This window comes from Netta rufina (assembly GCF_964035555.1).
Source record: "Netta rufina genome assembly, chromosome: Z".
NCBI classification, from domain to species: domain Eukaryota; kingdom Metazoa; phylum Chordata; class Aves; order Anseriformes; family Anatidae; genus Netta; species Netta rufina.
The window spans coordinates 33523643-33537515 of NC_140126.1; the positions used below are offsets into that span (position 1 = coordinate 33523643).

A 13873-nucleotide genomic window follows, 5' to 3' on the forward strand; every position below is an offset into this window, starting at 1 on the left:
AGTTTATATAGCTGAGATGTAATGTACCTTGTAGTTCACTGAATTATAAACTAATTCTGTTGCTCATGTCATTGTAGTCCTATATATAATACTTCAGAGCAGAATTTGTCACTTCCAGTGCAATATGATTACATTCTTACATGCTGCCCAATTGGAATAAGTGTAAATGTAGATTGAGGGGAAATAAATTCCAATACATTAGTCATATTTATCTCTCTAACATATGCTTTAATCTACATTACTTGCTTAAGCTATATTTCCCCTTTGATTGTTTTTATGAAAGGGTTTCCACCTACTTTGATGTGCGTTTCTAAAAGAACTATGCTCAGTATCATGCATAAACACTGCAATTTTTGTCTACATATAACATATCTCTTTCAGAATGGTTTTAAGGTTGAAATTTTCAGTAGGTGCAAATGGAAGTAAATACTCATCTCTCAAAACCAGCAAACAGAAATAATCATTTACTCACTTGGGTCTCTTTGAAAGCTCTTCCCTTAATCTCTATTTCTTTCAAAGTGCTTCTACTGAAATATGTGAATGAAACTGACCAGTGCAGTGGAAATTAAAATAAGAATGCCTGTAGTGTTAAAAAAACACACTACACAATACTGTAACTTCTTTCAAACGTGATACTTGCAATTTCATGCATTTTTTTTATTATTATTATTTTTTTATTTTTATTTTTTTAATTGAAAACTGTGACTAGTAGAGTTTTGGTTTTCTTTAAAACACTAACTCTTGTAACATTTCAGCTGGTAGAGGAGTCATCCTCTGCTTGCAGAATTCATAGCTGGTATGATCTAGCTCTAAATGTTCAAACTATCTTTTTATACTTTGAGGCAACATGTCTGAACGCAAAAAAGAAGGCATTTTACCATTGGGAAGATGAAATTCTCTATGGACACTAGAAGAAAGTTCAGAATATAAGAAAATCATGTCTTAAGTAGCAAACAACAGCAACATAAAAATGAAGAGTACACTAATAAATTAAGAATAATTCTCTTCACAGCTCTGCTTTCACACTTGTCTTTATATAGTCAGATGTTACAGATGTAAATAAAAGGTGGAAAGCAGTCGAGGCAGTATTAGAAACTGCAAACATTCCTCTGAGTTCACTGAGCTCAAATAAAGACTACAGTCATACCTGGGGTCTTGAAATTTCTCAGCTGAGATGGAGTGTCACAGATTTCCAAGATCCAGTCACCTGCTGCTTTTTCACTCCAGCAATGAGTAGTCATGAACTCCCAGTTTTTGAATCCTTCCATGGAATGATCAAATAGCCTACAATAAATCATATTATTTTAAGTGAACCATTTTATTTGTGGTGCTAGGCCCCAATATGCAAATTCTTGAATTGTATGCTAATTAGCCCACTCATTTATCTGTGTCTTTACTTAATGTTACACACGATGGTTTTCTCACAGATAGTTTAAGTACATTCAAAAGTTTCCTTATTTTTTCAGTGGAGGAGATTCTGTAAGGAGATAATATGAAAGAGAATGGAAGGAGAATTCACTACAAAAAAAAAAATAAAATCACTAGTGTGATTTAATAGGGTGCATATCTATTGGGAAAAGTGCATATTCGTTGCTTTAACAGCATGACATAAATATAAACAACTTATAAGTTGCAAAATTTCTGTAACATTCATTTTTGGCATTGGTTTGGAATACTTATAAAGGATTTAAAAACAATAAAAAATATAAAAATAAAAACTAATACAAAAATAAAAACTATTGAGTGACCAAGACAAATTAGCAATTCAATACATGCAACTGCTTGTGAGGAAATCAAACGTAATGGAGACATTGGACTCAAACCTCAAAACCTCTCAAATCTATTACCAAACACTTGACAGGATGGAGTTTGGGTAAAACTGAGAGTTGATGGTTTCATGTAAAAACATGGTTATGTTTTAATTACTTAGGTCTTGGGTTGGAGCTCAGGCCTGGATTACAATACTTCCTAATACAGGGGCCCAGTTCAGAAACTGCTATGTTATACTGATCTGGAGGGGGAAGGAGAAGGAGGACTGGGCAGCCATTTTATTGCCTAAAACTGGAATTTATTACTAGAGCTTTGGAAAGACAAGAGAATTTACACTTTTATTCAGTGCTCACAGTATGTCTGCTTGGTACCCCAAAGCTATTGATGGGAGCTATAATCAAAGCTGTTGCATTTATTAAAATGTCACAGCTCACCTTTGAAATAAATATATATGTATATGCATATATATTTATGCATATTCAGTTGTCACTATTTTACCATGGCCTTAAAACGTGGAAATTTCGCTGCTGACAGAAATGTTTAAATATTTCTCATTTAAAATGATATCTATGGTAGAAAATACAGGGGATTTAAAACCTTTTCCATAGGATACAGAAATACCTAGCATTAGACTATGAATATAATAGGATATTTTACACTCAGTTGTTTCTTTATTGTTATTTTCTTAGCAATTTTCAAACTTTAGTTGTTCTAGAAGGCTGTGAAGTTCAGCAGACAAACATTGGGAAAGTAAAATACTTTTGTAGCATTGTATGCATCAAGCTCTTGTAAAAGCATTCGGACGGGATATGAATAAAATACTTTGCTTCTAGCTGAAAACTTTGGTCTGTCAAAAGCACGAGGACAAATTTCCACTGCTCACTTCAATATATATATGTATATGTATATATAGCATTGTGTAAGTACTGCACAATTATACTGTAAATTCTATATTCATTTAACTTCCATTCAAACATATAGAAACACTTTTTACTGTAATTAGTTCAATACTTCCCATAGTATTTTGTGTTTAAAGTTGTCTGTATGCCAACTTTTAATATTTTAAAATGCTATCAGATTGCATCACTCTTTTAAGTCATTCAGAGAGAAAGAGACAAAAATACCTTATGACTTCATCTAATGTATAAAAAACATTTCTACCTAAAATATGCTATGGCTGAAACTGTAAGCTTTCACATCTCCATACATGGAAACAGGGAAAAACAGTAATATTATTTCATAGTCAGTGGACTAGATTTTGGAAAGAATACTTCCCTAAACTTTTTTTTGGGGAAGATTTGAATTTTATGAAGGTTTAAACTTTTAATGTATGAGTTTTATTTCTAAAAATAAGTCTGTAAATGAGTCAATAAGCTACAGACAGATCAAAAGAATAGATAACAACGTAGAAAGGTAGTGATTCTGAGGCTATCTGCAAGTGCAAGTTGTGTAAACGCAATGATTCAAGTATTTTTGTGTTGCTCTGCTTATGCACTAAACTCTCAAATAAAAGATCCTGAATTTTCCTTTCAGTTGCGTTAAATGATAAAATGATTTAAATAATTAAAAAAAAAGTTCAGGTTTATTTTTTCTTATTCAAAAAGAAATACATATTGAATAACATCTTTTAAGGAGCCTGGAGCCAATCCAGATGGGTAATTGATTTTAACTGTTATTTGTCAGATTGATGCCAAGTCAGAATTCATAGTAAGGACACACTTACATGTATACATAGCTTCTTATGGACTAGTAAATTTTTAGTACATCGTTTGATTAATTGTTATTTATCTATTCCTGGTTATTGTAGATTAAGAATTTTAGTTAATCAGGACACTTGGAATAATCCAATAATTTTTATCACCATGCTTATATATGTCTGCAATATCCACACATGTATGTAACAAACATGCTTTTAAGGACCAAACTGGGTGACAGCATTTGATTCTTCATAACTTAATTGTTAACATAACCACGACAGAACAGATATGTTGTGCCCAGGTGACCTTTCTCACTAGAGCACATTCAAGTTAGTGTGGTTGTGATTACATGACTGTTTATATCCAGAGAAACTAATTTTGGGCTACTGCATATGGTAAATAGCATTGCATTTAAAGATAATGACTCTTGCCTCTGAGGAATTTTTTGACATACTCATTACACACTATGAGTAGGTCTATGTGAGAACGTATATTTTACAGAGTGTAGAGTAAAATACTTGTTTCCTTAAAATAAATTTAAGAGTCTTGGACTCTTCCACTACCACAAGCTCAGCCTAGAAATTGCATAACCTTTCTGCTTAAGAATATAACTTCAACCAGAAATATTCATCTGTAATTAAATGTTAGACATAATGGGGGACAATTAGCCACTTTTAGGAGATTCCACAATCAGGAACACACAGCTAGTCTCTCAAGCCTATTAGCATAAAAAAAAAAAAAAAAAAAAAAGCGTTTCAGTTACTTAGCAAAGAATCTCTAATCTCCCAAATGCATAGAAAGTAGAAAATGTATAGAAGAGTCTCTTTTTATTATCTAGATCTTCTTCTGATCCCAGGATGTACAGCTGCAGATGGTGACTGACAGCCATGCTATGCATATTCAACTTACCAGAAGGAGAGCCAGGAGACATATACCCTGCACTGGCTGATGGCTGGGGTTGCAAACAGTGGAGTAGCTGGCAAAACAAAGCTATTTTCTTCTCTGTAACAGCAGCCTGTGTTTATGATGGGCTCCAGCCTACTAAATTGGCAGCCTGACAGGCAACGGTCCTTGCCTACTGGTCTAATTGGCCACAACATTTAAAGTGAGTTAGTATCTTGAAAAATGTACAGAGCATATTCCTGAGCTGTGCACCTGCAAAGGCTTTGGTCAGCTATTCTCCTTGAAACAGCTCTTCTCCACGTGGTTCAACCACCTGTCCCCTGGGAGATATAACCCCTGAAGAACTGCAGACAGCTCAAACTGACTTAACCAAAGCCAGTCAGGTAGTACTGCCCACCTGAATTTAATTATTCAGGAAAATAAAAAAGAAATGGTCAGAGGGCACACAGGCACCTCAGAAGCTTTCTCACCTACATATGTTGGGGATGCTCACTTAAAACTTCTGGATAACAGATCAAAAGATTTATTTAAAACATATGCATTTTTTACTTAAATTTACACTTCAAGTTTTGTTATTGCAGTTAATTTTTTTGAAGCAATGGAGTTCTCTGTCTGAGCTGTCATGAAGAACTTGTTTGTAAAAGAGTAGTATCAGCAACAGGGTATGATGTCTGCCATCTGAGATGCTGGAGAGAACAGCAGCCATCATCTTTAATTATGGAGAGCTTGTCCCCAGGGACTGCACATATCATGAAGTGCTCTGTCATGGCTGTACTAGCCATACAGTTGTGTACCTGATGCTTATAGATGTCTTCTAAAAAGCTGTGTGTGCTTTCCTATTAGTACATAAATCTTCAGAAACCTCACTCTAAATAGTGAGCAGGAATGCTAATTCAAGAGCTTGAGTGAACTTGGTTCCTTATATGGACTTTTCCTATCTTGATGTGTCAGGTAGGTTGAAAGGGATAAATGATTAGGGTAAGGGCATCAGTATAGACTGACTCTCCATCGCACAATCCAATTTATCCAAGTGAAACTCAGTGCAATAAGTGCTATTATAGCAAGATTGAGGTTGGTCTAGTTTTTGTATAGCTAGGAAGATTCATTTTTTCTCACCATAGTAGCTGGTGCAAATGCACAAACCCTAGGCATTCATTCTCTTGTATATTTTACACTGTTTCTCTTCTTCATTTAATACAAAACTCAAAAGGTAAGGCATTTATCTGGATCCTAAGTATGTGCTCACTCATTTGTCCAATTCCACTTCTACTACAGAAAGTTATTTCAAAATTTTAATTATGGATCCCAATTTTCTGCTATAACTGAACTAGAAATACTAGATTCTACAAGCTAATATATACCTAATCTTCAGAACCCTCTGACTAATTCTTTACTACTCTCAGTCTGAAAGAAAGGCAAGTGCCATTCTAAATCTCAGATATATTTGCACTTAATTTTTCTTCCACGATTATATTTGAGCATGTTCCAGGATGGATTTTAGACTTACACAGAGGATAGTGTTACTTAGATGCATTCATGTACTGCTTTGCACATTTAACCCCATTACTTGTTCTTGCAGAGGTGGACAAACCAACAGTAATTTTCCTCTTTGGTACAAAAAGAAGCTTTATTTTTTTTTAAATAAAATATTGGTGTTGGGTCTCTAGTATTCCCAGAGCTCTTTAACCTATATAATGCTAACACTGACAGGGTATAACAGAAGAAGCATTCTAATATTTTTTCAGATGAATTGATGTTGCAATTGCAGAAGTTCGAAGAACGGGTGGTAGAAAGGTAGTAGGATATCAAATCAAAACTAAACTAAGATAAAAGACGTAGACAACCTGAATGAAGTAAAATATAGTGTGTAAGAGTTGCAAGACAGTTTTCTGAGAACTGCTTCACCCTGTAGACATTGTACAAAGGACAGGATTATTGATTGCTCATCCTGGATTTAATATCACCAGCATGTCATTTTCAGTTACTCTAACAGTAAGACTCAGTATGAAGGTTGACCCTACCCTTTTCTTCATATTTGAATACATAAAATGTTTTTGTTATTAGGGTATAATGTGTAAACTTCAGATGTAAGATATAAGATGGGCTGGTCCAGAAATCAAAACGTCCTCCTATAAAGAAAGGTTTCCGCTACTTCTGTTCACCAAGATTTTTTATGGAGTGATCTAGCAAGCAAGATTAGACAAGAATACTTCACTTTTGATCTAAGAGATTTCTGCAGAGAGGGGTATTATTAAAATTTACTGATTATCTAAGTTTCATTATAGGAAAAAGATGGTCATGAAAATACTTCCCTTTGTTGTTGAACAGAGGTATTATTAATGTCAGTGCCATATAAGCATAGGAAGCTAGTGGCCTGGAAAGTTGCCACCACGTGGCTAAAAAATTTCAGTTACGCAGTTTGAATGGCAACAGCTGCTTTAAATTTAAAGGGCAGGAATTAAACAAACCGAAACTTCACTGGGAGACAAATGAGCCCCAAGTTTGCTTCTTCTGCACTTTTTGTATTTAGCTTCTCCTTCATGGCCCCTTGTACTGAGTGTCTGTTTGTACTGATCTTAGCATGTCTCAAAAACACTCAGAAAACAATGCTGCCAAATCCAATGGCCAATTGTTTTCAGAAAGGGGATACTGTTCCCCTTTGGACTTAACTGTAGCCTCATCCTCACAGCAGCCAGCACTTTCCAAGCCTGTATTTTGCTCTGTTGCAGTACATCCAATGTAATCATGTTTAGTACTTTCCAAACAACAAAGCAGATGTTCCCTGTAATGCAGTTTTTGAAGAATGCACATGAGGCTCAAGCCAGTGACAGTGTAATCCACCAAATGCCTGCGAAGGAATCCACATCGTCTCTGACTAACAAGTTTTCTTACTGAAGTCATTTCAGGGGATGCCAACATTAAGTATAAAATATGCAGGAAAAAAAAGCCAGATATTGCCTCGAGGGACCTGCTCGTCAATGCACCAGAAACTACTCAATGACTCTTCTCCCAGAATTGGTGCAGAAGAAGTGCACATATGTAAAATATACCTTTTGCACTTTAAGACATTTTACCAGCAAACTGTTTCAAATTAAACCCAGATGAGTAATGGTAAAGCAATGAGGTTTTTCCTGGGTTCAGTAAAAACAGCTGGTATTGCTGCTATTAATCATGTACATGTGCATTAAAAGGTCTTGTACGTCTGAGAAAAGCGTCTCAGTCAGGTAGTAGCAATGTACAGCAGCCTCTGGGACCTTTGCCTATAGAATAAAACCCACCAGACTGCCTTCTGCCATGGCATCTCTGCATGCTACCTGTACTTGTCTATTCTGATGTCCTCGTGATAAATACTTTAATAATCAAATGTCTCAAAATTAAATGCATTCTTATGTTAGCAAATAACAACCCTTCCACTTCACCATAAGAAAGGTTTTTTTGAAGTCTCCATGTATTTCAGACCTAGAGTTTTCAAAACGCCTTTATTCCTTAATATTATTACCCCAGAGCTGTGAGTTTGTTTCATCCATATGTGACTGACAAGTCAGTATACATCTGAATCTTGCATGGGAAAGGAATTTCTGGTGTGACAGTACAAGTCATTAATAATTCATTTTTGCAAAATGGCAAAACACTAAAAGGTCTTTCAGGTTTCTTCGTTTTCTGGTTAGCCTTCTGATAGTTTAGTGTAAGAAACAGCTGAACGTCACTGTATTTTAATAAATACCTTTGCATCTTTCTACCACAGGTAAAGAAAAATTACTTTCTAAGGTTACAAAGAGAGTGAATTAGACTTTGTACCTATTCCACATACCAGTCATCACCAGAGGTGAACTGTGAATACTGGAATGTCTTTATCTCCCACTTGCTGTGAGTCAACTGCAAGACATGAATGTCTAGAGCCAAAAGTTAGCTGTGTTAAGACCACTGGGTTTACACAAGATTGTTTTGTTTGGATACCTAGGTGGAGGAGTTTTAGACTTTCTCATTTTGAAGCATGGAAGAATGGTTGCATAAAAAATGGAATAGAAAACTAAAGAGGAATTTATTCAAAGAGAAAACAAAAGCCAGATTCATAACTGTTTTGAGGGTAGAAGTCTGCCTTGGCACAGTTAGTAAAAGGCAAGGTTTTTTGTTCAGGGTAGCAGAGAGATACATAGATATTTATGCTCATGTTTTATCAGCAAGGCACTGATGGCACTCATAACGAAACACAGAAGTTATTCTTGAGTGCCCCAAAATTCTGGCACAACTTGCTCTCTATTTGGTACATTTATGACTATAGTTTGAAGAATATTTTCAGTGAATCTTTTCTTTTAAATTAACCTCATCTCTAATGAAAATGTGGGTTTATATCTCTGTCAGAACCAAATCAATTTGAGCTCCACCTGTCTGAAAAATAGCTCCTTCCTCTCAAGAGGAAAGATAGGTCATTTAACAACTGAGGGTCAGGAAGACATGCAGTTCTCCAGAGCTTGATAGTCACTGTATTGGCAAATTTGGCTGGGATGATATAGATATGAATGTGGGGCAGTCTTGAAAGCTGGAAAACTCCTATTTATTAAAAGTCCTGAAGAAATTGGTGATGCCAGGAGTCATAGCTGTATTCACAAAGCTTAAAGAAAATAGGAGTAGAAAATTACCATTCTATCTGATTTTTATTACTAGTGAAGAAAGGATGAGAAAAGAGAGAAATGAATAATAAGTGCCAAAAGTATAGTAGAAGCACACATCCATTCAGCTTCAGTTTCCTTCTTTTCCAGCCATTAAATAATTGGTAAGCCACACAAGGGTATGAAAATAGACAAATACTTTTTTTAAAGATGATGATCTTCAGTGGATTTACAGCTTACTCATCTATTAATAAAGACAGAGATTTACATATTTGAGTTCATTTGCACTTCATTTTCTCCATCTTTCTCTGAAAAAAATGATTAGCCTGTGTCTGTCAGCAATCCTATGGTAATGGCTTGACTATTCTTTGCTGATGCTGCAGTCTCAGTGCAGGCTCTGCATGCTGACTGGACTGTGAAGTTGCGTTGTCATACTGTACCTGTTGGCCAAGAGCTGTGACCTAGTTCCGGAAGGAGAGGTTAGGTAAATTGCCAAGTCTCCACGTCGAGGGTGAGTAATGGTGATGCGCACAACAACGTGCTCCAAGTAGATCACATGGTGGTTAGGATTATCTGAACAGCCAGTGGCTTTGTAAATTGAACGGACAACGCTGTCGGGTCGTATTGTTCTATAATGTAAGCATATAAAACAACATCAGCATTTCTTGCTTATTCTGTAGAATAAGATAACCCAATCGCTTTTGCAGAGTAGTGAATGTCTTTAGTTTTAACGCTTATTTCCCAACAGAAACACACCACAGTGTAATTTTACTGCAGCTCCTGGCAACTGCCCGGCTTTCTGTTAAGGGCTACGCTGATATGCCCACATGTTAAAAGAGGATTGTAAAAAACCTGTAAAAGGAATAAGCCTTTGGGACAGAGCATTTTTGAGGATTAGTGGCCAGCTGAGAATTGTTGGGATTGTCATGGGATCACAGCTGCTTGTTAAGCCCCAGGAAATGCCTGGCATAGCCATAGTCCTTGCTTACGTAATAGCAAGTATTACATGTTAACTGTAGCAAACAGTGGGCAACCAGCATCAGACTCAGCTGGTTTAAATTGGCACAGTGTCCTTGCAGACTATATCAGTTATGGGTCAAGGTTGTCAAGTATATTTGTCAAAAAAAAGTATCCACAATGACCTTAATGCTTTGGAAACGTGTCTTGTGTCTGATGCTCTCTCTGTAGTCACAGAGTGCACTTACAGAACTTCGCTCTTAAGCCTGGTTCTGTGGAAAACCTATCCTAGCAAGCAGAGAGCAATTTAGTCTTAGCCTTTAGACAGGCTCTCTTGAGACTGATTGAGAGAGATACTACCATGTAAGGTTTTAATGACAAGAGTATTTACTTGTCAGACCCCCAGCTGATAAGTTTGTACTCATCTTACAAGGGTGACTGCAGTGCACTTGATTGGACATTCTTCTTCTTAGACATTCTTATACTTCTATACCAGTATTCATCAACATCCAACCTGGCTTGTTTTGTACCTTCAACTTCTGGGGCATTCTTTAAACTAGGGCCTTTTTTCCAATTGCTATGGGGAACAACCTTTATAGACAAATGACCTGAGACCTGTGAAGGTGACAGTGTAGCTTTCAAAATGATACATTAAACACAATGCAAGGGAGGGGTAAATTATACCCAATTTCTTTCCACAAGTTTATGCCAGCAAGAGTTTTGGCAGCGGGTATTACTTGATTTGCCGATCTGTGTTCTCCACGCACACATGCTGTGGAGGGACCGTTGTCCACTTTTCTGCCTCTATCACCATTGCTTCAGCATCCATCAGTCCAAATCCATAGAGGTGGCTCACTGCAAGACACAAACAGAACAGTTGCAATTATAGCATAAAATCTTGATTTTCATCATAGGCTGATTCCAGAGAGTCAGATCCTAAAAGGAACTGCTTCTTTACCACCTATCCCTTGCCTTCACAGAAAGCTCAAAAATCTCCTGGCCTGGAAAAATAATGGCTGTCTAATTTGTTCACTGAATCTGTTCACTGCTTTATTAGAGAGACAACAAATGATCAGCACAAAGCATGGACAAGAACCACAGAATGCCAGGCAGTATAAGTGCCTCGGATTGTTTGTTACCCATGTGCCATAATTCAGCCCAGATCTCTTATATAATGTAATGCTGAAAGGAGTAAAGAAGGTGAGGAGAGCTATTTTTGTTACTCAAATAGCAAGCACATGCATGCACGTAAATATTGAAGATAACTGAGACAGTGTAATTAAGAAGGATCAGACTGACTTTTATAGATGTGGTACGCTCTTAACTTTCTTGTGTGTAAGCAGCATGTGGATGGTCTCCTATTCCAGTATGCAGTATGCTTCCCACTGTCCTGCCAACCAGTGAGACCCGACGTTTCCCTAAAGTTGCCTGCATGATGAGGCTGAGAAGCATGGCATCTGAAGTCCAGTGTTTTAAAGGTAATCTTGTTCATATGTAATGCTTATGTCAGGAAGATTCCTCCCTCTACCTCCTTTTTACATCTGCAGATGAAAGACTGTGAAGTTACTGCTGGAGACAGCTGTTGACATTGTTGCTGACCTCTGATATTACCTACCTACTGCATGCACTGCACACACAGTGGTACTGAGCACTCCATTAGCACTCTGTTAATACTCATTCCTAGATGTTACTATCTCACCTCTACCTACCCTTCCTTCATGCTATGGAGAACCATCAATGGTTCCCTTGCAAGAAACTTAATGTCTTTAATGCCTGAATGCCCTCTACTAAAAGAAGCAAAATGCTTTAAATCATCAGCTTTTTAGGATACAAAGGACTGAACTTTCAAATGTTCAGCAACAAGACAAGACATTTCCTATAGGCTTGTGCCAATCCTGTATCTCTAACTTCTTGCTAATTTTTATGAGTACTTAACTTCATGTAACTGTTTCAAGCATTCCAGAAACTCACAAAGACTAAGAATTTTCACTTACTGAATCAGCTGTGTTTTGTTTGTTTGCATGTTTGTTTTGTTGCTTGTCCAATCAAAACAGAAGCTTGCAAATGCATGTTGATGAATTAGAAAGAGCTGCTAACTGTGTTGATTTTTGTGTGACACTTTGGTGCTCTTGGTAAAGTCCTGATGGGAGGAGGTGAAAGAAGAAAATCTACCAGAGGAAGGAGTTTAGATCACAAATACCACTGTATTAATACATCAGTTTTACTTGCTTCCACAGTGCTACCAGAAAACCCTCAGAAAATCCTAAGTACTATTTTAATCAGTAATGTGACAAGGCATGGTGCAAGTCTTTCCAAGTGCACTTTGCAGAGGCTTTCTGAAAGCAGCCTCCATTTATTGCCAAACCAGAATTCATAGGACTCTCTCCAAAAAAACCCCAACCTTGTCAAACAAGTAACAGTTCAAAGCATTAAAATAATCAGTGCTTAAGGATCCCATCTTCCAAATATGGCAGCATCTAATACGGTTTAGAACTACCAGCCAAAGAGGGTTCCTCAATGGAAAATCCTATAAGGTGCAATGAATTTTTTTTTTCCCATCTCCTTTTTCCCTCATTCCCAAACTGAACATTCCCAAACTGAAGTGCAAATAGCATGGAAATGTTCATTCTGAAAGAACTGAGCACAGCTCTTCTGCCAAAGGAGACAGATACAATTTTCAGAAATGAATCACAATTACTAAAATATATGAAAGTAATTAAATTCAGCTTTCCTTCAGAATTCTGAATTCTCTTTAATGTACACCACAAACCAATTGACAGGGAAAAGGATACCGTATTTTTACATGTGTGTGGAGGTATCCAGAAAAAGGGCGAGGAAGGCTTAGAGAAATTGTACTGTGAAGAGGGTTTCTGAGATGGAAATCACCTTGCTCATAAACATCTTGTAAAAACTGCATCTGCATGTTTATCTATGGAGTCACTTGTCTATTCATAGACTGCATCTATTGTTTTTTAAAATTTTAGTTAATAGTCATTGTCTGCTCAGAAGAACAGTGGGAGGAGCAAGAGTATTAACTTGTGGTCTGTAACAGTACACAGTTGCTCCGTAAAGTACTACTTTTTGACAGTGAGGGTTTAATTTTTTATGAATGGAAGGAACCTTTGAGCTAGTACATAGAAAATGCATTTTTAATTCCTGAAAGGAAACAATCTACTTCAGTGCATGGGATGTCTGTAGTGCTGTAAATCACTGTGTGTTCAACCAATATGTTGACCTGAAAGAAGAGACAAACATCTCCTTAATTCCCTTTGCTCACCCAGAAATGAGGTCAGAAAAGCACCTAACAATGCCACCATGACAGACAGTGAGCTTCTGACTAAAATTTAAGAGGCTTTTAAGCCAGCAAACACTAGAAATGCCCTTTTAGCCCTAATATGCACATTAAAAAAATAAAAACAAAATCTAGTGAGTGAACTTTCTATCTTTCTAACCCTAAAAATTACTTTCAAGATAGTTGTGCTCATTTTTCATTCATGAGATATTTTTTTTTCACCCAAAGTTATAGAGATGTGTTAATTGTCCATGACAATTATGACCTTCAATGCCTAAACTCTCTTGCATGAGAACAGAGATGGGAGTAAAAAGTTCTGCACCTGCTGGCTTTTTTTTTTTTTTTCCTTGAAAGGCCTTCCAATTCAAATCAAAACATCCTGACAGTCAGGGGTGCTCCTAAAGCCTTCCATGGCAGAAGCTTCCAGACAGCTAACATTTGGCTGTCTGCAATGTTTGCACTTCAAAGCCCTTGATCCAGTGGGTCGGTTAGCAGCTGCAGGTACCAGGAGAGGCCCATCATTTTCAAAGACTAAATAATAGCAATTTAAGAAACCATTACAGAGTTAAGAAAAGTAGCTGATCCCCAGTGTCTCAGAGAAAAAAGCAGATTTTGTCTCTTACTGCCTTCAAATTGCACCCCTT

At 36.8% G+C, this 13873-nt stretch overlaps 1 protein-coding gene across 1 annotated transcript in view; it reads right to left on the reverse strand.

The window, feature by feature from the left end:
• The window catches only part of PCSK5 (proprotein convertase subtilisin/kexin type 5), a gene marked incomplete at both ends in the record, with an annotated part of 228492 nt that overhangs the window by 73547 nt on the left and 141072 nt on the right, over positions 1-13873 (reverse strand). The window contains 3 exons of the mRNA XM_084305562.1: positions 1148-1284; positions 9421-9609; positions 10675-10792. Of these exons, the coding sequence (XP_084161688.1) occupies positions 1148-1284; positions 9421-9609; positions 10675-10792 (444 nt within the window). The remainder of the gene's footprint in view (positions 1-1147; positions 1285-9420; positions 9610-10674; positions 10793-13873) is intronic.